Source organism: Hyperolius riggenbachi, chromosome 1, assembly GCF_040937935.1.
Source record: "Hyperolius riggenbachi isolate aHypRig1 chromosome 1, aHypRig1.pri, whole genome shotgun sequence".
Classification (NCBI taxonomy): Eukaryota; Metazoa; Chordata; class Amphibia; order Anura; family Hyperoliidae; genus Hyperolius; species Hyperolius riggenbachi.
In genome coordinates, this window is record NC_090646.1 from 147134204 (window position 1) to 147161904 (window position 27701).

At 44.9% G+C, this 27701-nt stretch overlaps 2 protein-coding genes across 5 annotated transcripts in view; both read left to right on the forward strand.

The window, feature by feature from the left end:
• The window catches only part of ACSL1 (acyl-CoA synthetase long chain family member 1), a 137598-nt gene extending 133685 nt beyond the window's left edge, over nucleotides 1-3913 (forward strand). Inside the window, exon 22 of the mRNA XM_068273498.1 lies at nucleotides 922-3913. Coding sequence (XP_068129599.1) covers nucleotides 922-1062 — 141 coding nt within the window. The 3' untranslated portion in view covers nucleotides 1063-3913. The remainder of the gene's footprint in view (nucleotides 1-921) is intronic.
• A 15240-nt stretch (nucleotides 3914-19153) lies between these two features.
• Nucleotides 19154-27701, forward strand: part of CENPU (centromere protein U) — a 61594-nt gene continuing 53046 nt past the window's right edge. For 2 of the 4 annotated variants that reach the window (XM_068268799.1, XM_068268829.1), the window contains exons 1-3: nucleotides 19154-19244; nucleotides 22433-22731; nucleotides 24815-24927. In XM_068268799.1, the coding sequence (XP_068124900.1) occupies nucleotides 24881-24927 (47 nt within the window). In that variant the 5' untranslated portion in view covers nucleotides 19154-19244; nucleotides 22433-22731; nucleotides 24815-24880. The remainder of the gene's footprint in view (nucleotides 19245-22432; nucleotides 22732-24814; nucleotides 24928-27701) is intronic. The other 2 variants (XM_068268808.1, XM_068268818.1) reach the window with 2 other exon arrangements.

Below are 27701 nucleotides of genomic sequence, written 5' to 3' on the forward strand. Positions count from 1 at the left end.
ATGTGGATATAGATATAAAGATGGATAGATTAGATGAATATGTGTGTGAGTAGTACAGCTAAGAAATAGAACCTTAGTAGCACAGATATTAGCCTCGTATTGTATGGTACAGGAAATGTTAAGAAACTTTGGAGGTTATCTATGCAGAAGAGCTTCTCTGAGCTCGCTAGAGTGCTATTCTGAAGCACTTGTTCATCATAGAAACCGTGAAAGATAAGATTGTCCTGTAAAGAAGTTCAAAGGGTCATTAGTTCTGCTCTGTTTCATGGTTTAAAGGAGAACTGTAGTGAGAGGGATATGGAGGCTGCCATATTTATTTCCTTTTAAGCAATACCAGTTGCCTGGCCGCCCTGATGGTCTATTTGCCTAAAAAAGTGTCTGAATCACACCAGAAACAAGCATGCAGCTAATCTTGTCATATCTGTCTAAATTTGTCAGAAACACCTGATCTGCTGCATGCTTGTTCAGGGCCTATGGCTGAAAGTATTAGAGGCAGAGGGTTAGCTGAATAGCCAGGCAACTGGTATTTCCTAAAAGGAAATAAATATGGCAGCCTCCATATAACTCTCACTACAGTTCTCCTTTAAAATGCAGAGTGTAGTTTGTAAACTGCAAATATTAGAGAATGATGCAATGTTATAAACAAAAAAAGCTATATAAATGAAAATATTTTCTTTGCTACTAATGTTCTAATAATTATAATGTTCTATTAATTATCTGTACTGCACATGCAATTCATTATATCAGTTTTTTTTTTGTTTGTTTTTTTTAACAACTTTACAGTTCCTAGGTTGAGCTATTAAAGTACATGCTAGCAATTCAGTGGGCAATCCAATTTGCTGTGTTTTGGGGTATGCCTTGGTTGTCCTATGTGCTAATTTTCATGCTATGACTAAAGAATAATTTTCTCATCCCTTCTAGGTAAAAGATATTGCTTTGCACCCAGAAATGTTTTCAATTGAGAATGGCTTGCTGACTCCCACACTGAAAGCAAAGAGGCCAGAGCTACGGAAATACTTCCAGAAACAGATTGATGAACTGTATGGCAATAACAAAGTATAATATGACCTTTTCCAGCATCGTCTGTTAATCATCCACAACAGCGAATTCAATTCTAGCTGGTCATAGGAATAATACGGAAGACATCTCTGCAATGCCTTATTGGTCACCTGCATTTTCATCAGCACTGCTGGGACCTAGAATATTTATACTTGGCCTTAAACCTTGAAGGAAGGCTATGCGTGATTTGTCATTTGGACTTCCCCCAATATGAATGTCAATCTCCCAATCTGTTTTCTTCCTCACTGTAGCTGATTGCATTGGATGTTTGTATGCTCAAAATGAGCCAGCAGTTGTGAATGTAACCGGCTTATTGGAAATTTGTATAGGTATGTTTTATCCATATCATGACTTCACATTACTTTACCCACACTGCTTCCAGGCTTAGTTAATGTTCACCAGTCATGGGCTTATTTAACAAGGCAGCATAAAGTCAGAGCTGGATCATCTACCAGGTAACCTAGGTAGGTGCTTGGGGCCTAGTATGTGTCAAGGGGCCCACCTGTCACCTTCTCTGACCTCTCTCCACTTCAGCTTACCAAAAGGACCACAAGGGGAACCGCATCTACTACCTTGCCTAGGGCTCCATTGCATCTTAATCCATCTCTGCATAAAGTGCAGGAAGGATGAGGTCAGACTGAATCCTTTTCATGCTGGGCTGGACTAATTAAAGACTACTAAACCCTTTCAGTTGGACGGAACTGTCTGCTTCTTTTCAGTTACCAAATGTGACATGGCTAGAGAATTATATTCACATACAGTCACCGAATTGAAACTCTCACTATAGGAAGATGCATCTTTGGAAAAAAAATCCCTTTCACTCTCACCTGTCAGTATGTTTGATAAGCTAGCTGATCAGCTATCTGATCTTGGCTAAACCCACAGCAGTTAGCTAGTTTCCATTCCATCTCAGCAGTTTAGAGCGATCAGTATGATTATCGCTCCTAGCCTAGCACTGGGTGCTGCACTTTGCATGTTATACTATACCTCAATAAACATATCTGACACTTCTAATATTGGAGCCCCAGACAGCTTGCCATTACTCGTCTGGAAATGTAATATTCATTTGATTTGAACCGTAGCTCCAATTTCCTCTATTAAAAAAACAAGCCTTCTAAAATCCTTATATTTTAAAATGCTGCAGTACCATGAAATATCTGTGATCACTTTGGTGTTTGCACTGATACGCACTTCACTCCTAGCTCAGTAACATTTGTACTCTGTAACATCTGAGAGCCGTGTGAAACATATGAAGAGGTTTGATTACTCCCAACTGCTGCATACCCAGCATACCTGTGGATGTGCTGCTTTTGTCACTGCAGTAAACCTTGTATGTGTGCACAGAGTAACTTTACTTCCTGACTGGTGCAGACTTGTGAATTCCGGGAGACAGAGAATTCTGGGTATCTTTAACACTACGCCGTATACTGTTGCCGTGGTTCTCAGCACGTTTTCTAGAAAAAAATAGTTGCAGCTAAGGTGGAAAGATTGTATTAAATAGCATTTAGTTACAAAATGATTTGTATAATTATGAGAGATATGGTATGGAGTTTTGTACAAAAGTGGAGTTGCCCTTTAAAACCAAAAGGTTCTATGGAGCACACGTTCCATGGAAAGCACTTCAATCACAAAGTCTACCTTTCATTCTAAAACACATTATGGCTTTTATTCAATTAGGTTAGTTGGATTTGATATGTACAATTTTAGATAAATTTACACTTAAAATGAACTTTATTCTACACATGTATCACAAACACCAGTGGCCCACCACAAAGTGCAGTTACAGCCGGTTCACACTACAGCGGATGCAAAACTGACATGGTAGGCAGATGCATTCCATCAGTTTTGCATCTGCTGGCCCTAACTCGGGCATGGACAAACTTGGCCCTCTAGCTGTTAAGGAACTAAAAGTCCCACAATGCATTTGCCTTTGAGTCATGGCTGTGGCTATCAGACTACTGCAATGCATTGTGGGACTTGTAGTTCTTTAACAGCTGGAGGTCCAAGTTTGCCCATGCCTGCCCTAACTCTTAGGGCCTGTTTCCACTACATGCCGATTGGATGCAGAAAAACTGACTCCAATGAATGCCTATGGGAAAATATGCATCAGAAAAACCACGTTTAATGGCAACAGGCCCATAGACATTCATTGGCGTTTTTCTGCATCCAATCTGCATGAAGTGGAAACAGGCCCTTAACTGTGTCACGTTAAGTGTCATCCACTGTGACAAGTGGATTAGTAAAGAGACTTTTTGGTTTTTGGGAGGTTTGCATGCTGCCTTATTAAATAAGCCCAGTAGTTCCTGTTCTGTGAGAGACCACTTATACATATTGACAAAGCTGCTAGAGGGCTGGGAAAATGCAATTTTCTTGCCACCAGTCTGGTAAAGTTTTAAAAGTGCAATTATTGCTGACATGTCTGATGGGTTATATCTACTTGCTAAAGGGAAATGTTGGAGCATATTAAAGCAGTTATATTTGCTGGAAAGGCAAAGGGATTCGTCAGCACCACTAGTTTTAAGGCTTTTTTGGGGTGTCCTTGCACTGATTTTTTTTTTAATCATATAAATGCAAGGCACAAGGGACTTGTGTACAACAAGCACAACAATGGTTTGCACTATGTAAAGACCTGTGTGATTTATGACAATGCACTGTATCCTAAGGTGAGAGCCTTTATAGAGAAGTCATTGCACAGATCAAATAGTGACATTTTTATCCGGATGACATGACTTGTGATAACTGTATTTAAATGCTTAACTCTTATTCTACAAAACCAAAATCTCTGTCCTGGATGCTTTCCACCACCTTCCACAAATGAAGGAAACCAAAATAAATGGTTATTACATTGTAAGAATTGATGTCTGGTTTGTTGCATTTATGTATTTTATATACCAAGGACTAGTCTAGCATAAATTATTAGGATAAAATGTATCCAGAGATTTAAAAACTGGGCTGGAGCCATCATGAAGATGGCAGGTAAACAATGGTGAACAGATGGGTGTTTAAAGGTCTTCCAAGGCAAGGAGTAAAATGTATGGTTACTCACCTGGGACTTTGTTCAGCCCCTAGCTTGGCCTCCTCTGTTTCCTGCTGGCTACCCTTAATGTTTGGTGACTCAGCGACGGGTCGGCTCTTCTGCGCAGTACGTGCCAGATGACATGGATGCGTGGGCAGGCGCAGAAGAGCCAACCACCGGAGGGTCGCCGATCATTACGGGCGATCAGTGGGACACTGAGGAGAACCAAAGCTGCGGCGAGGGACTGAAACAGCTGCTAGGGGCTGGAAGAAGCTCCAGGTGGGGTTAAGTCTCATTTTGGGAGGGGGGAATTTCATAGAGCAGGGACTGCTCTGAAGAAGTCTTGGAGCATCACGATTGAGCAAGGGATGCGAGGGGTACAGAATCCCTTCCCTGGTTCCCTGTCTCCTCAGACATAAATTTAAACTGCTCTGCCTGGCATCCATCCTCCATACCACCCCTTTTGTATATATCTTGGACTTCATCCAGAGATGCTCCCTAACCTGTTCTCTTTACTTCTCAAACACTCTACAGATGTCCCCTCCGGACGAACAGGGCAATAGTTACTTCCTTATAAACGAGAGGGGTGGGTGGTAGCAATTTGTGAATAGGCCACATGGATGCAGCCTTAATGTCCAATTCAGGTTAGGATGGGTATACTTTAAAGCTGACTTCAGCTCCATTTTTTTTTCTTCATCTCTGGCATGTTCTATATATCTAAAGAATATTGTTTTACCAATGTGAAGTGGCATCTCAAGTTGTTGCCAAAGCTGTAGAATGTCTAGTCTATTTCATGGAGACCAAGGCTCTCAAAATGACAGTATCAGCAAAACTTGTGATTCTAAGTAATATGTGACAGTCATGATGCTTGTTATCTGCCTACAAGCTACCGTGACAGTAGTGTCTGCAGTACATGGGGCACAGCAAGGTCCAGCAGTGAGTCAGCAAGGCACACTTGTGCCTTGCAGGTGCTTTACCTGTATAATAAGAGTTTAGAGTGTCATTATTACGCCATGCCTCCAGGTATTGGAATCGCACAACATCCAACCTCTATTCTGCACATCAGTGAGGTGCTGTGGGGTAATATACTATCTTTTATAGATGTATGAGAGGCTGGTACCTACTGATTTTTCCACAGCAGATGCAAAATCACTCTAAGGCCCCGTGCACACCGAGCGGTTTTTGGAGCGATCCGCCGGCTGCATCCGCCTGTAAAAACGCTTGGCTAATTTATTGCAATGGGATGGTGCACACCGGCGGTTTGAGGTTTTTGCCCAGCCGCAAACGTGCCTCCTGCTGCACGTTTGCGGTTTTCTGAAGCGTTTTGTCAATGTAAAGTATAGGAAAAACGCAAACCGCTCTGAAAAACGCTACTTCAGAGCGGTTTGCCAGGCATTTTTGTTACAGAAGCTGTTAAGTAACAGCTTTTACTGTAACAATATGTGTAATCTGCTACACAAAAACGCACCCAAAACCGCTAGGTATGTTTAGAAATCTTCTCTAAACATACCTAGAATCGCTCTGAAATCAGCTCCCAAAACTGCTAACATATTGCGGATCTGCTAGCGGTTTTGGTGTGCACTAGGCCTAAAGGATAACTGACTTGAGAGGGCTATAGAAGCTGCCATCTGGAGTCGGGAAGGATTTTTTCCCCTTTTGGGGCTAATTGGACCATGCCTTGTAAGGGTTTTTCGCCTTCCTCTGGATCAGCAAGGATATGTGAGGGAGCAGGCTGGTGTTGTACTTTGTTTTCTGGTTGAACTCGATGGACGTATGTCTTTTTTTTCAACCCAAACAACTATGTAATTATGTAACTGACATATGTTTTCTTTTAACCATTTCGCCGACCCGGGTACAGTACATCTACTCCCCTTCTTTCTTTATTTCCTTGCCCGGGGTGTAGATATATGCACCGCCGCTATCTGTGCTCCTGCTCACACGTGCGCGCACTCCCACACTTGTTCTCCCCGCCCGCTCGCCCGGAGATCAATGAACGGGAACACAGTTTCCGTTCTTGATCTAAGTCCCTGCAGCAATGATCTTCAGGAGAAGTTGCACGATCATTGTGTTAAAAAAGAAGATTCCTATCCTCACTACACTTCCTGTAAGAGTACTTACTACTTACAGGACCATTCACAAAAAATTACTGCCATCTTGTGGCCAAATAGTAAAACTACTGTCAAACATTTTTTACATATAAATATTTTTACATTTTAAATTGACTCATTACCTCCCACACTCCCCAATTGTTACCATTCACAATAGAAAAAAAAACAAATGGTTACCTTAGGGACTGAACTTTTTAAATATTTGTCAAGAGGGCGTAACACTGTTACTTTATAAATTATGGGCCTGTAATTAGGGATGGACGCAAAACTGAAAAAATGCACCTTTATTTCCAAATAAAATACTGTCGCCAAACATTGTGATAGGGACACTATTTAAATGGTGTAATAACCAGGACAAATGGGCAAATAAAATACATAGGTTTTAATTACGGTAGCATGCATTATTTAAAAACTATAAAGGCCAAAAACTGAAATTGTTTTTCCAAATGTTTCCTATTTTCCCATTTAAAACACAATTAGAATAAAATAATTATTGGCATAATGTCCCACCTAAAGAAAGCCTAATTGGTGGCGGGGAAAAAAACAAGATATATAGTTCATTTCATTGTGATAAGTAATGATCAAGTTATAGGTGAATGAATGGAAAGAGCTGAAAGGTGAAAATTGCTTGGATGCTGAAGGGGTAAAACCCCTCAGTTGTTAAGTGGTTAAACAATTCACATCGCCTGGCTGCCCTTCTGGATCGTATGCCTCTAATCATTTTAGTGATAGCCCCTGAACAAGCGTGCAGATCGCGTTTTAGTTTGACTGCATTTGCCGCTTCTCGTTTCAGGTGTCAGACACTACTAATGCATGAAAGATAAGCAGGATGCCAGGCAACTGGTATTGTATAAAAGAGATTCCCCACAGCTCACTTGTCCTTTAACAGTAAACTTTGTATCAATGGTTAGTTAACCATCATAATAGCATCAGTACTTAAACATATTATAACAAGTTAGTATGGCTAAAGTAGGCATTTGTCCAAAGTGGCAAAAAAGGCCCTGCAGCATCAGACAACCATGGTTAACCTAGAGCAATGGTCAGGAACCTTTTTGGCTGGGAGAGCCATAACTACCACATATTTTAAAATATATTTCCCTGAGAGCCATACAATATGTTTCAAACTGGGACAGTGCGCATGCGCAGCAGAGAGCTCATGTCCCTGTTGTCATGGTGATGTGTACACAGTTGATCCACCGGGCAGCGGCAGTGTCAGACACGTCTTCAACTTCTCGTGGGTTTTAGCAACATCAGCAACTTTCCAGAAAGCTAGACAGGAGGAATACCGACTAACAGCTTGTACAACTGGCTAGCTGACTTGGGGGTTAATTCACTTTGTAGGACGAGATCCCCGCACTGTGGCCCAATAAGCTGCCTGTCAAGTGACAGACAGCGTATTGGGCCAATCAAAGTGTGGGGATCTCGTCTTACAAAGTCACTGGACCTGACAGGGTCCAGAGTGGAACAATTGGAGCAGCTGTTCATTTTGGGGGGAGCACGAGTAAGTTAATGGTGCATGCTACAGCAGTAGCGTGCCTACTTTGAAATTTTCACTTGCGCTGCCACAGAGCAGCGCAGCTTAGCGAATCAACCCCTACTGATTTGTCTGTGAGCCAGATGTAGCCATCAAAAGAGCCACATCTGGCTCCCGAGCCATAGGTTCCCTACCCCTGACCTAGAGGAAAGCAGAAAATGCCTTGAAGCCGAGCAATAGTGAAAACAACAAAAAACATCCCCTCTGCTCCAAAAGATTAGGCACACTATAAGAACTGCTAAGAACAAGCACTTATTTAAAAAAAACATAAGTGTCTGAAAAGGTCAAAGAACTGCAGAATCTCTGAAAAAAAAAATGACTGAATAAAGTTCATGGTGGGCTAATTACCTCCTGAGTATCCAGATGCTGCTTATTGTCCTCGGGTCCCTTCCACGTGCCTGCGCCTCTTATCTCCCCAGCCTCCCGGAAGTTCCTCTGTGCAGTGAGTGCATGGCAAATCTGAACTGCGCATGGGTGAGCTTCCAACTCCACGTGTGCAGTTAATCGCTTGTGGACAAGTACTTACTGGATGTGTGCGCACGGTTCAGAACTTGTACCTGCACAGTTCTGAATCACATGGCGTCGCTTGAGGAACTTCTGGAAAAGTATTTGACAGAGGGATCCAGTTGAATAATTAGAGGAATAGGAACAGGAGGGACCTCTAGGAAAATGAGCAGCATCTCGACATTCAGGATGAGGTAATGTAGTCCACTATAGGATTCATTCAATATTTTTTGCCGATTAAGGGGCACTTTCAGGGAACCTGAAGCAAGAGGCATATGGTGGCTGCCATATTTATTTTCTTTAACCCCCTCGGCGGTATGAAAAATACCGCCAGGGGGCAGCGCAGCAGTTTTTTTTTAATTATTTTTTTTTTTAAATCATGTAGCGAGCCGAGGGCTCGCTACATGATAGCCGCTGCTTAGCGGCATCCCCCCAGCCCCGCCGATCGCCTCCGGCGATAGGCGATCAGGAAATCCCGTTTAAAGAACGGGATTTCCTGGAGGGCTTCCTCCGTCGCCATGGCGACGGGGCGGAATGACGTCAGCGACGTCGGGACGTCATTGGGAGACCCGATCCACCCCTCGGCGCTGCCTGGCACTGATTGGCCAGGCAGCGCTCGGGGTCTGGGGGCACCGGATAGCGGCGATCAGGCGCGCGGCGGCGGCGATCGGGGTGCTGGCGCAACTAGCAAAGTGCTAGCTGCGTCCAGCAAAAAAAAAAATTAAGTAAATCGGCCCAGCAGGGCCTGAGCGGCACCCTCCGGCGGCTTACCCCGTGTCACACACGGGGTTACCGCTAAGGAGGTTAAAGGACTACTGTAGGGGGGGTAAGGGGAAAAAGTTGAACTTACCTAGGGCTTCTAATGGTCCCCCACAGACATTCTGTGCCTGCGCAGCCACTCACCGATGCTCCGGCCTGCCTCTGGTTCACTTTTGGAATTTCTGACTTTAAAGAGACTCTGTAACAAAATTTTGAGCCTTATTTTTTCTATTCTATAAGTTCCTATACCTGTTGTGATGTGGCCTGTCTTACTGCAACCTTTTCTAGTTGCACTGTCTCTGTAATAAATCTTATCATCTTTCCTCTGTCGTGTCTGTTGGCAAGAGGCTGGAATGTGTGGAATGTGCAGCACTGCTTGTCATTGACAGAAGCTTTACACACCCCCTCCAACCTCTGCATGGATCACACAGTAAGCTGTTCTCAGCCTATGATACTCTGGTTAGAAGCCAGTCATTTGTTTGTAAACACTGCATAAAACTGTTAATTACAAGCCAGGATTGCAGCAGGGAGTGACAAACAGAGCACAGAGGGGCACAGGGGAACATAAGGAATAGAATGGTATGCTTTTTATTGTAAGAATATTAGAGTACAGATTCTCTTTAAAGTCAGAAAACAACTGCACCTGCACTTGCTCCCTCTGATGTCACCAGGAGTGTATTGTGCAGGCCCAGTAGGGTCTGTGTCTGCGCAGTACGCTCCTGGTGTCGTCAGCGGGAGCAAGGACACTGCGGGGACTAGAGTATTGGTCAGTGGCTGCGCAGGCACAGAATGTCTGTGGGGGTGCCCATTAAAAGCCCCAGGTAAGTTCAACTTTTTTTTTTTTTTCCCCTTACCCCCCTACAGTAGTCCATTAAACCAGGGGTCCCAAACCACCGGGCTGCGGCCCACTGCTGGTCCGTTGGCAGTTTTCCACTGGGCCGCGGCGGATCTGTCATCTCGCCCCTCCCCCCCCGGCGGCCGCCGCTCCTGTTACCTTATGAGTGGGCGGCCGCTTCCTTTCTTAGATTCCCCCAGCCGCTCTCCTCTTAGCAGCATCTCGTATTACAGCAGCGCGCGCGTATGGCGGCTGCTGTAAGGAGGGAAGAAAGCAGGGCAGTGGTTCCTATGGTAATGGTGATGCATATCGCCGCTACAGGAAGCCGCTGCCCTGCTTCCTTCCCTCCTCACAGCAGCCACAATACGCACGCGCTGCTGTAATACAAGATGCTGCTAAGAGGAGAGCGGCTGGAGGAATCTAAGAAAGGAAGCGGCCGCCCGCTCATAAGCTAACAGGAGCGGTGGCCGCCGGGGGGCAGGGGCACTATACTAGCTATATACTGGGCACTATGCTAGCTATATACTTGGGCACTATACTACTATACTAGCTATATACTTGGGCACTATACTAGCTATACTGGGGCACTATACTAGCTATACTGGGGTAACTAAACTCCCTATACTGGGGCAACTATGCTAGCTATGCCGCCGCACCCCAGCCCCCCCCCCCCCCCCCCCCCCGTAACCTGCTGCGCACGACACTGTCCACTAGGTCGTGCGCTCCGCCTCCACCTCAGAAAGTGGTCCCCGGGCTGGAAAAGGTTGGGGACCCCTGCTTTAAACAATGCCAATTGCCTGGCATCCTGCTTATCTCTTTGGCTGCAGTAGTGTCTGAATTACACACCCGCAGCTAATCTTGTCATATTTTTTTTATCCAAAACATCTGATCTGCATGGTTGTTATATTTGTTTTGTACTATGTACAGCGCTATATAAAAATCATAAATAGGAAAACATCAGCTGTTTGTCACTCGGCATTCTAGGCGTAAGTCCCAGAGGAGGAGAGAGAGACCTGTGAGAAGTCCTGTATGCATAAATGGGAGGGGGTGATTTGCAAAATGTAGACTAGAGTAGGGCCAGTTCTCATTTGGACGATTAGCGAGTAATTCCCGCGAATCGCCGAAGCGCTAGCGCAATATATTATAAGGACATCGAAAAACTTGTGGGGAAACACTGGTCGGTTTTGAGATTGGATCCTGATTTGACGGAAATTTTCACTGAAAAAACGCATGTTATTTTTAGGAGGAACCAGTCCGAGGAAGACTTTTTATAAGTCGAAAGCTCACTGTTTATCCATCTCTAAGTTAGCCAATAAATGGTATCATCCTGATTCAAAAGTTCTTATTTTTAGGAGGGCCCCAAATCTTCAGAGTCGGATTACAAGCAGTACCCTATATAAACAACCAGCTATCAGTAATACTTTTTTGGATATAGGATTTTTTAAATGTAAAAAATTTTTGGGGATGTCGCACATGTACTAAACAACCAAGAAAGAGGACTTCATTCACTAGCAGATATACTGGACAAACATTTCAGATCAAATGTTTCTATAATTGCAACAGTAGGTATATAGTATATCTCCTAGAATGCCCTTGCAGGCTCCAATATGTAGGCAAAACTGAAAGAGAGTTTAGAAGAATACTATAAGTGCATGTCTACAATATTGGAAAGGCAGAGACCTCTGTGACCAATTTGCCCATTTCTTCACAGACAGTCTCCGCTATAAGGTCCGCCATCCAACTTAAAGCATCTGAGCCTAATATAGCGCCGAAGACCATTAGCAGAGACAACGTAACACCTTGGTCAAACTTCAAAGAAATTGATGAAGAAGTCACATCAAGCATCCTCCTTCACCTCCGCCTAACTACCTGTGACCTGGATCCTGGCCCAACACAGTTCATGTTGAACTGCCCCGACCTGTTCGTACCGGTATTCCTCAAAATTGTTAACTGTTCCTTACAATCAGGGATATTTCCTGCTTTTACTGAAGGAAGCAATCATCAGGCCTCTCCTCAAAAAAACCTCCCTGGACCCAGATGCACCAGCTACAGACCTGTTTCTAACCTCCCCTTTCTGGGCAAGCTAATTGAAAAAGCTGCTTACCTCCAGCTAGAAGCCAAAATCCTACAAAACAACAGTTATGACCCATTCCAGTCTGGCTTTAGAAAACACCACAGCACTGAAACTGCCCTTATCCAAATATGCAACCACCTGCTCATGGCAAGAGACAGAGGAGAGTGCTCAAACCTCATACTGCTAGACCTTTCTGCAGCCTTTGATACAGTTGACCATGACATCTTGATAAACAGGCTACAGGAATACTGTGGCATTGATGGTAGTGTTGGGCGAACAGTGTTCGCCACTGTTCGGGTTCTGCAGAACATCACCCTGTTCGGGTGATGTTCGAGTTCGGCCGAACACCTGATGGTGTTCGGCCAAACCGTTCGGCCACATGGCCGAACTAAGAGCGCATGGCCGAACGTTCCACGAACGTTTGGCTAGCGCTGTGATTGGCCGAACGGGTCACGTGGTTCGGACCCGAACGCGCTCTGATTGGCCGAACGGTCACGTGGTTCGGGTAAATAAATACCCGAACCACGTCATATCTCCGCCATTTCTCTGTGGGTTTAGCTTTGGGTAGGCAGGCAGGGTAGTTCGCTCTCCAGCCACGCTAGCCAGGGTCCCCCCCAGTCATTGTGTGTCGCTGCTGGGAACAGTAGTACACCGCTCGCTCAGCCACACTATATATAGCATTGGTTACTGCCACTCTGTGTACACCGCTCAGCCAGACTATATAGCATTGTGTGTACTGCCACTGTGTACCTCGCTCAGCCACGCTATATATAGCATTGTGTTTACTGCCACTCTGTGTACACCGCTCAGCCAGACTATATAGCATTGTGTGTACTGCCACTGTGTACCTCGCTCAGCCACGCTATATATAGCATTGTGTTTACTGCCACTCTGTGTACACCGCTCAGCCAGACTATATAGCATTGTGTGTACTGCCACTCTGTGTACACGGCTCAGCCAGACTATATAGCATTGTGTGTACTGCCACTCTGTGTACACCGCTCAGCCAGACTATATAGCATTGTTTACTGCCACTCTGTGTACACCGCTCAGCCAGACTATATAGCATTGTTTACTGCCACTGTATACCTCGCTCAGCCACGCTATATATAGCATTGTGTTTACTGCCACTCTGTGTACACCGCTCAGCCAGACTATATAGCATTGTGTGTACTGCCACTGTGTACCTCGCTCAGCCACGCTATATATAGCATTGTGTTTACTGCCACTCTGTGTACACCGCTCAGCCAGACTATATAGCATTGTGTGTACTGCCACTGTGTACCTCGCTCAGCCACGCTATATATAGCATTGTGTTTACTGCCACTCTGTGTACACCGCTCAGCCAGACTATATAGCATTGTGTGTACTGCCACTCTGTGTACACGGCTCAGCCAGACTATATAGCATTGTGTGTACTGCCACTCTGTGTACACCGCTCAGCCAGACTATATAGCATTGTTTACTGCCACTCTGTGTACACCGCTCAGCCAGACTATATAGCATTGTTTACTGCCACTCTGTGTACACCGCTCAGCCAGACTATATAGCATTGTGTGTACTGCCACTCTGTGTACACCGCTCAGCCAGACTATATAGCATTGTTTACTGCCACTCTGTGTACAACGCTCAGCCAGACTATATAGCATTGTTTACTGCCACTCTGTGTACACCGCTCAGCCAGACTATATAGCATTGTTTACTGCCACTCTGTGTACACCGCTCAGCCAGACTATATAGCATTGTGTGTACTGCCACTCTGTGTACACCGCTCAGCCAGACTATATAGCATTGCGTACTCTGCCAGTCAGTGTGTATATTGCTGGGATCAGTAATACTCCACTCACCGCCAACCACTATATGAGCTCACCATGAGTTCCTCAGAGACCTCCGCTGTGAGCAGCACTCCCAACAACAGCAACAGCCAACGCCCCACGCAAGCTATAACATCCACCCCAGCAACCAGTGGTCAGCAGCAGCCCTCCCCGGAGGAGAACGTTGTGTCCATCGGTCCGTCGCCAGAGCGATTAATGAGGGCTGCCATTGAGGAGATGATGGGGCCTGATGTGGAGGAGGAGGTCTGGCTCAGGCCAGCATCCCAAGTTAATGTTGAGGACGATGAGGGGTCTGTGTCTGGGGATGTTGGGGTGGCAGAGGTGGTGGGTGGGTCAGACTCAGGAGAAGAGTTGTATGATGAGGATGATGATCGGGACCATCTGTATGTGCCTCAGAGTCCATGTGTTTAGGTACTAAAATCTGCGTTCCCACTTCCCAGTACTGCCCGCAGTGCCCGGGTCCACGGATCCATATAATTTTTTGGGCAGCACTATCAAACTGTGGTACTATGAGTGAGTTGCCATGGTCCTTCTGTGCTGCCTGTCACACTCACCGTCTGTCTGCAGATGGATTGTTCAACACAGCTACGCCATCTGACATGTAGTCCTGGACCTTGACCATCTTCTCCAGGCGATTGGTGTTGGAGGACGTGGAACTGCCCGATTGCTGTTCTGTGGGCTGCTGCATGGGTGTCAGAAAATGTTCCCACTCCAAGGACACTGCCAATACCATTCCCTTTTCGGCACTAGCAGCAGCTTGTGTTCTTTGCTGCCCTCCTGGTCCTCCTGGGTTTGCTGAAGTCAGTCTGTCGGCGTACAACTGGCTAGAGAAGGAGGAGGATGTCAATCTCCTCTCTAAAGTCTCCATCCTCAAGGGCCTGCTGGAATTGTTCCATTTTTGACCTGTCTGACACTTTCTTCAATCAGTTTTTTAACATTGTGTTTGTATAAACTGGGTATAAACCCAGTAATTGGTGTTGTCCAGATTCCAGAATAATGAATAATAATGAATAGTGAATAATGCGCGGGCTGCGTTCAATGCAGTCTAGCATGAATTGAGCCATGTGTGCCAGAGAGTCCTGCCAGACTCCTCTGTCTTCATGTTCTTGTGAGCGTTGTGATTGTTGTGATGCACCATATTCGTCACCAGCATCACTTTCTTCCTCTTCTGCTGTCCATTCCCGCTAAATTGTGGAAGTCCAACGTGCACCGCTCTGTCCCTCGGCAGTGGGGGCATCCAATTCCTGCTCCAACTCCAGCTGTTCCTCGTCCTGTTCTTTGTCATAGCTGGGACCAGCGTTTCCTGAGGCAGGTTGCCTGATGTTGGTATCATCACGCTGATCGTTTTCATCTTCAGAATCCCCCACTTGCATCATGCCAGCGGTTTTCCATCTTCAACATTGATTTCTTCAGTAAACACAGCAGTGGTATTGTAATGCTGACTGTAGAGTTGTCACTGCTCAGTCACGCAACGTGGATTGCTCAAAATTTTGGAGGACTTGGCAGAGATCCAACATGGTGGCCCAATCAGATCCACAGAAGCTTGGTAGCTAGCTGCTGGAATGCGCCTCGGCACTGCGCAAAAGCGTGCTAGCATGTGCAGCGTAGAATTCCAGCGCGTAGGGAGGGACATCACCCAGCGAGCGATGGTGCGCTAGATTGAAGCGCTCCTGCATCTCTTGGTGAGTCCTTCAGAAGCGGTACTGGACTTTTAACAATGTTTGTTTTTTTTTCCTTCAACAGAAGATCTGCCACATTGGAGTGAGGAGGACGCCGCCGACCCCGACACCAAGCTGAACCCCGGCGAACTCCAAGCAGAGGATCTTCAGGAACCCTCAAGGCTTTGAGCAAGCTGAGGAGGATCAGCAGTCCCGACGAGACCTCTCCTCATATGCGACTGAGTGCAGTGGAGCTCCCCAGAACAACCTCTCAGTTGTCACTTTGTCACTGGTCACTTTGTCATTTTGTCACTTTGTCACTTGTCACTTTGTCACTTGTCACTTTGTCACTTGTCATTTTGTCACTTGTCACTTGTCACTTTGTCACTTGTCACTTTGTCATTTTGTCACTTTGTCATTTTGTCACTTTGTCACTGGTCACTTTGTCACTTTTCACTTTGTCACTTGTCACTTGGTCACTTGTCACTTGGTCACTTGGTCACTTGTCCAGATGATCTCGGTACACCTCCTGCGATTCAAATTCCTGCACACATTGCTCTGGGATTTGGGTGTGATGAATGATGCATCTAACTGGCCACCGGAGGCAATTAAGGCCTTCAAAACATTGAAAGCAGCTTTCTGTTCCGCCCCCATTTTGCGTCATGTTGAGTTGTTGATGTCATGTTCATCCTCGGCCTCGCCTTGCATTTCAGTGCGAGGTGCATTTTCCACAGAAAAAGGTTGTGAATCCGGGCACAACATTTGTGGCTGTTCCATTGACCTTTCACAGGTAGAAGATTGTGGGGGTGGGAATAGCTCATTACTCATTGCATTGCTTTGCGCACACATTTTTTTGTCCTCATGCAAGGCCTGAGTTGCACCTGAAAGCATGGCCTTCTCCTCCTGCGCCTCCTCCTGTTCCATCACGTCTGCTGCTGCTGGGTTAGCGTTGACGCCTGTTCCCTGTTTATTGAACCTCTTATCTTTATTACATTTATGACTGCATGGCGGTAAAAAGCATGCTATCCGCACGCTTCTTGTCCTCATGCAAGGCCTGGGTTGTTGTGTCTCAAAAAGCATGGCCTTCTCCTCCTGCGCCTGCTCCTGTTCCATCACGTGTGCTGCTGCTGCTGGGTTAGCGTTACCGGTACCTTTTCCTGGAACCTCTTCTCTGTATTACATTTATGACTGCATGGCGACAAAAAGCATGTTACCTGTGCAAAGAAACATGACATTTTCCACATTTAAAAGACAGTTTTTCCTTTGAAACTTTACAATCAATTTTCTCAAAAACTATAAGCTCTTTTTCAAATATTTTTTTTCCTCTTGTACCCACTCCCAAGGTGCACATACCCTGCTAATTTGGGGTATGTAGCATGTAAGGAAGCTTTACAAAGCACGAAAGTTCGGGTCCCCATTGACTTCCATTATGTTCGGAGTTCGGCGCGAACACCCGAACATCGCGGCAATGTTCGGCGAACGTTCGCGAACCCGAACATCTAGGTGTTCGCCCAACACTAATTGATGGCATAGTTCTTCAGTGGTTCCAATCCTTCTTGAGTGGCAGAACCCACAAAGTGTCTATGGGGCCCTTCCTGTCCACCCCTGTATCACTTAAGCATGGGGTGCCCCAGGGCTCAATCCTCTCTCCCCTGCTTTTCACAATTTACATGTTACCGCTTGGAAAACTAATCCAAAAACATGGCCTGACATACCACTGCTATGCAGACGACACCCAACTATAGATGACACCCAACTATATCTTTCCTTCAAGCCTGGTGTGACAGACCCAACTCTAACTATAAACTCCTGCTTACGTGAACTACAGCAATGGATGAATGACAACTGGCTGAAACTAAATGCAGACAAAACTGAAGTCCTTCTGATTGGAGGGCAGAGCATGATAACAAAACAACTTAACTTGCAGTCTTCACCACTGGGAATAGGAGGCACCGATCTACGCAGCTCCGATCATGTGCGTAGCCTTTGAGTTCTAATTGATGGGGATTTAAACTTCAGAACTCAAATCTCTGCTGTGGTGAAATCATCCTATTTTCACCTGAAGAACATTGCAAAAATCAAGCACCTCATCCCCCCAGAAGATCTGCCAACCTTAGTCCATGCCTTCATCACATCCCGACTGGACTACTGTAATGCTCTCTACACTGGCCTTCCAAAAAAAGGTCTTGTACCGCCTACAGCTGATACAGAATACTGCTGCCAGACTGCTAACCAACCAACCCCGTCACTGCCACATAACGCCAGTCCTGCACTCCCTTCACTGGCTACCTATAGAATGGAGGGTCCTATTCAAGATCGGCCTACTGACATTTAAATCCCTGAATAATCTAGGCCCTGGATACATGAAAGATATGTTGCAGCTACGTAGCAATCCCCGCTTTCTCAGATCCACAGGTTCTAATAATCTAGTCATACCCAGAGTCCACTTGGAAACTTTTGGTCCCAGAGCTTTCTGTCATGCTGCCCCTACGTTTTGGAACTCCTTACCTCAACAGATCAGGACAGCTCCATCCCTGGACGTGTTTAAAGGGACTCCGAGCTCAACCAAAAAAGCAAAATAGTACTCACCCGGGGCTTTCTCCAGCCCAGTGCTGGTCGGGAGGTCCCACGACGGCGTCCTGGCTCCTCTCCTAGGCCCCGCTCCGGAATGGCTGACCGGAGGCAGCCCGTCTGGCTTCTTCTTCCTGGTATGATGCGGCTGACGTCACGACGCGCACATGTGCCGTACTGCCACGTCGACCGCCGTGATGACGCGAGGCGGCCAGTGTCGTGACGTCAGCCTGCGTCATACCAGGATGAAGTAGCCCGACCCTCGGCCGAGTGTCACCAGGCTGCCGCCGGTCAGCCATTCCGGAGCAGGGCCTAGGAGAGGAGCCAGGACGCCGTCGTGGGACCTCCCGACCAGCACTGGGCTGGAGAAAGCCCCGGCTGAGTACTATTTTGCATTTTTGGTTGAGCTCGGATTCTTTTTAAATCCAGACTGAAAACCCACCTGTTCAGTTTCGCATTTGCAGAAATATAACTTTTGTTGTGTGAATACTTTATCCTACTACCAATTACTGAATCTGAGAGAGCCTAAACGCTTTGAGTCCTATGGGAGAAAAGCGCTATAGAAATATTATTGTATTGTATTATTATATAGAGATAGACCACTCTGTCCCGAATCATTTCAAAACTGTCCACAATAAAGATCCCTCAGTATTAAAATTTTGCATTATAGATCAGGTAAAACAGGACTGGAGGGGATCCAATAAAGACAGAGAACTATATAAATTAGAGACAAAGTGGATTTTTACACTTAAAACTATGCAACCAAGAGGTTTGAACATTGATTTTAATAAAAACTGTTTCATAGACAATTCTTAAGTGTAATAATGTTTGTATCCACTAGATGGCAATAGACAGCGTAATACTATAGAAAATACTGCAATAAGTATGGAAATAAGTAATGGAAAGTGCAATACGATCTGTTGTTTCTATCTTATAATTTTATAACTTTTATGCTATATTATTACTAGCACTGCTTTTCTGTTTATTCATTTTATAAAAGTCTTGCATTAATCTATGTGAAAACCTAGGAAATGTATATGGAACGCATAGGGTTCAAAAACTACATCTCCCAGCGTCCTCAGTGTTTGTGGCCGGCCAATAGCGTGAGATTATGCAGTCCCATGTGACTGCTATGACCAATCACGCTATGGCAAGGGTCCCATGATGATGTAACTCTATCCCAGAGTTACTTGCAGTGTACCACCTGACCGGATTGAGCCTATTAGTGTCTTAGTAAAGCAGCCGGGAGATTCAGGATTATGAGCCTGCAGTGACATCAATTGATAGCAAGGTAATTACCTATATATTTTGCCCAAAGCTTGGCAATCTATCTGACATCTATCTGAGATCGTTTTGGATATATGTGTATTGTGATACACTACAGGCTTTTGCAAGAACGCAAATAAATATGCTTATTTGACTGGATGTGTGACCTGTTGATTTGTTTTGGTGATGGTCACTGTGAACTATTGTTTCTTGAGCATTGTGGTGAGACTACAGATGCTGCTCTGAGTACCAAGCGCTGTCGATTTATGTACTTTTTACTTCTGAGCGCAATATATTAACCTATGGCAGTGATCTCACTGCCACGATTGCCGCGAGATCACAGATGTTACGTGATTAGCGCCAGTTGCAAAACATGTTCCTTGCAACATTTTGCTGCGATTCAGGAGCGATTTCGATACAATGCTTACAAAAGCGTTGATCACAATCACTCTGAATTGCGGGAGTATACAGCGATTTTACCGCCTAATTGTGGTAAAATCACCCGTGCAAAATGGTAGCGCTGAGCGCTACCGCTTTGTGCTTTTAAGTGTGAATGGGGCCCTAAGCGCTTTTCTGAGTGCTTTTTGGCCTCCAGAGCTTTGAGAGCTTTTTAAAAAATGCTCCCATTGACTCACATTAAAATCGCGATTATGATAAAATTGTACGATTTTACTGCTATTTTAATGTAAGTCAATGGGAGCGTTTTTTTAAAAAGCTCTGGAGGCCAAAAAGCACTCAGAAAAGCGCTTATAGTGTATATGAGCCCTCATAGTTGCACGTGCCCCAATGAATTCATAAGCAAAACACATGGTTTTATAATTCAAACCACATTAGTCTTTCCTATCGTCATTAGTTATTTCCTTTCCATTCAAACATTTATTTTGAATGTTACTATAAAGGATGACCATAGCATTTAGAGTCAAACACATTTTCAGTAGAAAAATATATGTATTTGCATAGATCTGTACATTTAGTCCTGAAAGGAGGACAAAAGAAGAAGACTGAGGGATTGAGTTCCCAAAGAGGGCCTGGGACCCACTAGCAGCACTTTTCTAAGCGCTTGTGATGTGAAAAGCTCCTGCTAATGCAATGCTATGGGGGATTTTTATAAAATCACATCCCTCTATTGGGATCACACCCATAGCATTACATTAGAAAGAGCTTTTCACATCAAAAGGGCTTGGAAAAGCACTACTAGTGGATTTCAGGCCTTTCTATGAAAAAGGGATAGTTTGGAGATACTTACAAGTCACTTTTATTACTCTCGCATTCATTATCTTACCTCCTGTCTGGGCTGATGCACACCGAGAGCAGTTCTGAGCGTTTTTATGTATTTCAATGGGATGGAGCACACCAGAGCGGTTTGTTTTTTTCCACAAACGCAAACTCTGGTCCTGCAGCATTTTTGCAGATTTCTGAGGCGATTCTGCTTCAATGTTTAGTATAGGAAGGCGGAAAATCGCTCTGAAAAACGCTAAATCAAAGTGATTTCCCAAGCATTTTTGTTACAGAGGCTGTTCAGTTACAGCTCTACTGTAACAAAAAATAAAATATGCTACACCAAAACGTGCCAAAAAACGCTAGGCATGTGTAGAAAATCGCTTTGTACATGCATAGAATCTCTCTGAAAAAATGCTAGCGGATACGCTAGTTGTTTTTGGTGTGCACTGGCCCTCCATTGGATGCCTACAGAGATGCTGCTGCATGGTCATAGTTAGGCTTCAGTGAAGAAGAGACGTGGACCCGGCGCTGAAGTAGGTATTTGTGCTTTGCTGCACTCTGCTATTCAGATGTGGCGCCACTCTATAAATTTAAACTAACAGGAAAAAAATGAACTTATTTACTAAATTACCCCTTACAGAGCCTTCCTTACTCATAACTTACCGAAGGAGAGGGAAGGCTCTGGCTCCTAGAGAGCCTTCCCAGTCCTCTCACGGCGGAGCAGTGCTTTTCAGCGCTGCTAGATTTGGGAGCAGCCAGCGCCGCCATAGACTGTAATGGGAATCAGTCTATAGCGGCGCTCAGTGAGTAACGTCGGCTCCGTCAGAAGACGGAGCCGAAGTTGCTTAAAAAACACAATAATTCGGCCTCCAGCAATCGCTGGAAGCCAAATTATTTCATTCCCGCACTATCCATGGCGGCCTGGAGGGGGAATAGTAATTAAAATGGCCCGGACTTGTGCAGAAGCAGGATCAGCCATATACTGCTGTATCCTGCGCCCAAGTCTACCGGCGCTGATTTCAAATGTACTCTCTCACGGTGCCCTTGTTGCAGCGCTGGCTCCCCCGTTTGAATCCACCGCCGAAGGAGGCCTCGGAAGTCTTCGGAGCCAAGTGCTTTGGAAGATGGGCAGCTCTGTACTATGCCTGCATGAGCGCACTAGAGCGCTCACGCAGGTGCAGTACGTAACCTTTGGTGGCATAAAGCAGTATTTGATGAATTTGGGCTAATACTGCTACCGGGGGAGCCAGCGCTGGAGCGAGGGATCCATGAGTGGAGCAGGAAGGTTCTATAGGACCCAGAGGCTTCCCTCCTCTCCTTAGGTAAATATCTTGTCCATTAATTTTTTTTTTTTTTTTTTTTTGCGGTTCCCATTCACTTTAAGCTGCCAGCATCACAAAGGGCGCATTGGATTGAGGGTAGGTTTCCACTTATGCCGTGCGATTTCGACAGGAAAGTCGTGGCAACGAATCCGCATGCGGTTGCGGTTTCATTGCCGTTTCTATGCAGATTTTCATGCAGAATCGCTCGCAATTTTAACCATGTCAATGCCGGCAAGCATTGACATAGGTTTTTAAGCGAAAACGCACGCGGAAACGCCAGGAAAATCGCAAGACTAAAACGCTTGCGGTTTTCCTGTTTAGTTACATTACCGACAAATCGTGTGCGGCGTGCGAATTGTGATGGTTCTGCCGTACAGATTTTTTTCTGCACAACAAACCGCACAGATTCCCGCACAAGTGGAAACATTATCATATATATATTATTTGTAATGGGTTATGCGAATTTGCATGCAGAAAACGCATGCAGATTTGCTGTAGTGGAAACGGGCCCTCACATCGCAGCTTATTTATTATGCTGAGCAATTTCTAGTGTGACGCAAACCTACAGTTTCTTGTAGAGAATGTTTTATGCTAAGTCTCTTTTTGTGCGATATATTTGCTGGTGGTGTACTTTTCCCCCTATAGAACTCTGTTCTATTTTATATTCTAGCGCCAATCCTTTGATAAAAGTGGCACACAACACAGAAGAAAGAAAGGTGACGCTTTAGAACAGACACTGATCCGCAGGTTCCTTGATGATAACTACATATTATTCAAGACGAGAAATCTGATAAGACTAACTAGCCCTCCTAGTGGCAGAACACAGATACTGCTGCTTCTGCCAGAGAAGACGGAGTCGGAAGAGGTGAAGTGTGTTTGCTTTTCATGACTCTCTCTGTATGGGCGCCGAGTGATGAGCTCACTGATCAGCGTTCTCTAGCGGAAGATATCCAATTCAAAAGCGTCTAGGTAAGGTGAATGCATCTGCTTACTTATGTGGCAGAAGAGATGTGTGTTGCTCCCGAGTGCTACGAGAGCCTCTCCTGTCGCTACAGAGAGGCCTGTGTTGTAAAACTACTGTTGTGTCTGATACAGCTACTGCCAGTGATCCTGCTGGGACTTCTGGTTCTGCAGCAGCTGCACCTCTGCGGATGGTTTTATTTGTGTCTGTCGGTAGAGGAGCAGCGGTATGCGCTGGCGCAATGGATCCCAATTCTCTTCCCAGTGTACAGATCTTGGGGGGCAGGTGACCCTGGAGGAGTTCTTTGAGAGCCATTGTTCCAAGTGCTGCTGGTGGGTATTTTGGGGTTAATTCATTGATTGCGTGAGTTTGCAGTTGCACATTCTCAAGCAACATTTGTATGCTATTTTGATGGATATGCTGAATGTTGGAATACCAGCATTGCTGACACTGGGATCTGCTTCTATTTGTTGTGCACTTGTGAGTGAGAATAACTCATCCTATGCTGTGTAATAAAACCCTAACTGTCCCTGTGTCCTCCTCCTGTCCCTGTGTCCCGTGTGTTTTGGCTACTGCGTATTTGTAGCCGTAGCATTGGGACAGGAGGAGGACGGGGCCAGAGGGGGGGGGGCAGACGGGTGTGCGCTGACATGCGGCGGTGAGCGAGACCTAGAGCCCGTTTTTAAACGGGCTTAGGTCTACTAGTCTATTTATAATCTGTAAAGTGCCATAAAGAGGCATAAGGAGACCATAATATACATGTAAATAAGGCGCTGGGTGAAGTTGCTAGTAAAATATTGGCAATACTGCCGATATTCTACTTTAGAGTTCTACCTCTCAGCAATGTACTTCCCTAGCTACTCCTAAAACTAGCCCTACTGTTAGGCCCCCTTTAAAGTGGGGCATTGCGGTGCAATACAATGGAACACTGTAACGTTGCTTTGCAGTGTAAAACCTATGCGACATACACAGTGTGTCTGGTGTGATGCAACCTAACAGCATGCAGTGAGTTACTGCAAAATTCATGCGTTAAAAGTGAAGCATACTTTTCATTGACTGTATGCGACACAACGCACGGTGTGACTTTTCTATTTAGTTGTGTTCCTACTTCTACAGGGAATACAATTCCCACTGTTAAAGAGAACCCGAGGTGTGTTTAAAGAATGTTATCTGCATACAGAGGCTGGATCTGCCTATACAGCCCAGCCTCTGTTGCTATCCCAAACCCCACTAAGGTCCCCCTGCACTCTGCAATCCCTCATAAATCACAGCCGTGCTGTGAGGCTGTATTTACATCTGTAGTGTCAGTCTCAGCTGCTCCCCCGCCTCCCGCATAGTTCCGGTCCCTACCCCCGTCCCTTCCCTCCAATCAGCAGGGAGGGAAGGGATGCAGGCGGGGACCGGAGTTCTGCAGGAGGCGGGGAGAGCAGCAGACTGACACTATAAAGATAAACACAGCCAGCTCTGACAAGCTGTTTGTCAGCAGCGTGGCTGTGATTTATGAGGGATTGCAGAGTGCAGGGGGACCTTAGGGGGGTTTGGGATAGCAACAGAGGCTGGGCTGTATAGGCAGATCCAGCCTCTGTATGCAGATAATATTCTTCAAACCCACCTCGGGTTCTCTTTAACATAGCCTAAGCCTTTCGCCTACACTACTTGTCCCTTGCAAACATATATTCGAACCACAGCTGACTGGCGCCCAAATTATATACTGGCCACTACTGTAATGCCTACTGTAGTAATTAACATTGCAGTATTTTACCATACCAGGCCCCACTCCTACTGTATTGGATTTTCATATCTGGGTGATAGCTTTGCATACCTAGATTTTTATATGAGGAAGGCTGTTTTAAAAAATGTAAGTTCAACAAGTACATGGAGTTACAGTATATTGTATATGGTGATGAAAGCCTGAAAAGTTTTAACCTTTCCCTGCTTTTTACAACTCATAAAAATGTATAAAGAAAAATATTTGGAACATATTTTGGTTACAGGTCCAGTCTGATTCCTCTTCCAGATGTCTTCTAAGGATTCTTGTTTCAGCTTGTTAAAAAAATCAGATATATCACTTTAGAAATGTTATGTTTACAGGGCCGGACATGGAAACAGCATTCTAATATTTCTCAATTAAAGGTTGTGAGGAACTGCGCTATCAACATGCCTCCAAAGAAGAACAAGTCTACTAATAAAAGTCAAACTTATTGGTAACTGACCATCTCTAATCATCCCTTAGAGCAGGGGTCCCCAACCCCTGGTCCGCAGCCCACTGCTGGTCCGTGGGCTGTTTTGTGCTGGGCTTTTTTGTGCTGGGCTTCTTCTCTTTTTTTTTTTTTTTAAATCCAGCAGAGCAGCATGCATCAGAGTGTCAGTAGTTGGCGCTTTTCTCACAACATCAGTTGTGCTTCCTCTGAACAGCTTGATGCTGAAAAACTCTGATGCATGCTGCTCAACTGAAAGGAAATAGATGCCAGACCCACAGTGGTAAGGCTGATTACCTGGGTGGGGGGCTACAGAACGCTGGGGGCACATCTAGCTGCCTAACCTGGGTGGGGGGCTACAGAATGCTGGAGGCACATCTAGCTGCCTAACCTGGGTGGGGGGCTACATAACACTGCAGGCAAATCTAGCCATCTAAACTGGGGAGGGAGCTACCTAATACTGGTGGAACATCTATGCCTGTGTGAGTTTTTTTGTTTTTACCCCTCCCCCCTCCCGGGCCCAGGACAAGTGTTTGGACAGGAAAGCAGTCCCCGGGCCAAAAAAAGTTGGGGAACCCTGCCTTAGCGGAACATGATGTAATGAATAAAAGTGTTTATATTTTTACAATATGCATTAGTTAATTTAGTCAGTGTTTGCCCATTGTTAAATGTTTCTTCACCCTGATTTACATTCTAAATTTTATCACAGGTGGCAACATCTTTACTGCTGGCAGGTGCATCACTGCAGATTGTTTTTTTTTTTTTTGTTAACTGTGTGTTTTGAAGCCAGCAGAAAGAACACCTGGGCCCTTATGCAATTCACTTTTTCTCCTGAGTTTTCTTCTAGGTGATATTTTCACACCTTATCATAAAATGCTTTTTAAACTACCAGCAAGCAAGAAAATAGTCAAAATCATTTTAATGGTACTTCTTCACCAACTTTTGAGTACTTTTTCAATTGTAAAATGCTGAAAAGTTATTTTAAAGAGAAGATGAAAATTATCTCCCAGGAGATAACTCAGGTAAAAAAGTAAATTGCATATGGGCCCTGGTCTCTGGATGGAGAATTCTCTATACTAAACAGCCTAGGCTAAGCATCAGTGGGAGGGTATGGTTATATACCAATATACAACAGTAAATGGGACTTGTTTCTGATGTTGAAACAAGGATAATTAATGTAAAAGTTGATAACCTGAATAATGTACTCTGTCACTGGAGTTCCTATTTAAATATTCAATATACAATGTTACCGAATCTATGTAGTAGAAGGGTAAACGGTGACTAGACTGTAAATGGATTTTTAGGCAGTCTCTCATATAACATAAAAGTGGTAAGAAGAATATATCATTAATTGGCACATTTAGTATCAGGGCTGTGGAGTCGGAGTCGGGCAATTTTGGGTGCCTGGAGTCGGAGTCGGGAAAAAATGCACCGACTCCGACTCCTAATGAATTTGTAACTGTAATTAAAATAGAAAATATGATAAAATGTTCTATTTCTCAGATAATAGTCATTAAAAATAATGTGTATATATACAGTATATATACAGTAATAGCTGTGCTTAGTCCACAAAAATGAAATAAACCAGTCAAAATTAGTTACTTGTGCTGCTTCAATAAAGCAGTCCCCGTATTTTTAAGGTCAGATATACATATCTGATTGTGACTGTATATATGATGTGTACACAGGAATCTCTTATATATACTAAATAACATCTATGCTGTAAGAATAAAGCCTGATGTGTAGCTGTGTCACTAATAGAGATGGTCAACGAGATGGAAATAATTCTGCATTGATGCTGATTTATGCAAATGTATGCACTCCCTTTGCTGATGAAATCAAATAATGTGATAGGTTATTAAAATTTGGTTTGGTGACTACAAATTAAAGGGTAACTGAAACGGATGAAAAGTAAAGTTTTATACATACCTGGGGCTTCCTCCAGCCCCCTTCAGGCTAATCAGTCCCTCGCTGTCCTCCACCACCCGGATCTTCTGCTATGAGTCCTGGTAATTCAGCCAGTCAGCGCTGTCCGGCCGCATGCCGCTCCCACAGCCAGGAACATTCTGCACCTGCGCAATAGTGCTGCACAGGTGTAGTATGCTCCTGGCGGCGGAGTGTGTGCATGCGCACTACGCCTGACTGGCTCAAGTACCTGGACTCATAGCAGAAGATCCAGGTGGTGGAGGAGGACATACAGGGACTGATTATCCTGAAGGCGGCTGGAGGAAGCCCCAGGTATGTATAAAACTTTAATTTCATCTGTCTCAGGTTTACTTTGTTACACAGTAGTACTATACTCTACATATGCACTCCCCACAGAGCTGCAGGAATCCACTGAGAATGCTGTCCACATTGAACACAGAGGTGTTGTCTGTTTACAATCTCCTCATTCCCCTGCAGAGTACCTGCACATCATTCTTACATGTACCCACACTTACATTGCCTAGGGCCTGATAGATGTTCTTTGTTCCGGTTTGTACCTTTTACAAGTACTCTTACCAAGGACTAGTTTTAGTCTAAAGGGAATAAATATAGTAGTCTACATATCCTTCTCACTTCAGTTGTCTTGTAAAATTCCTAAGCGTTGGCAGTTAAGAGACGAATTTCATGTTACATACTTTTAATCAACAAAATTGTAATATGCAAATTAGAGGAGTCGGAGTCGTGGAGTCGGAGTCGGAGTCGGTGGAATCCTAAACTGAGGAGTCGGAGTCGGTGGATTTTTGGACCGACTCCACAGCCCTGTTTAGTATGTTTCATTCATTATTGTGGAATTT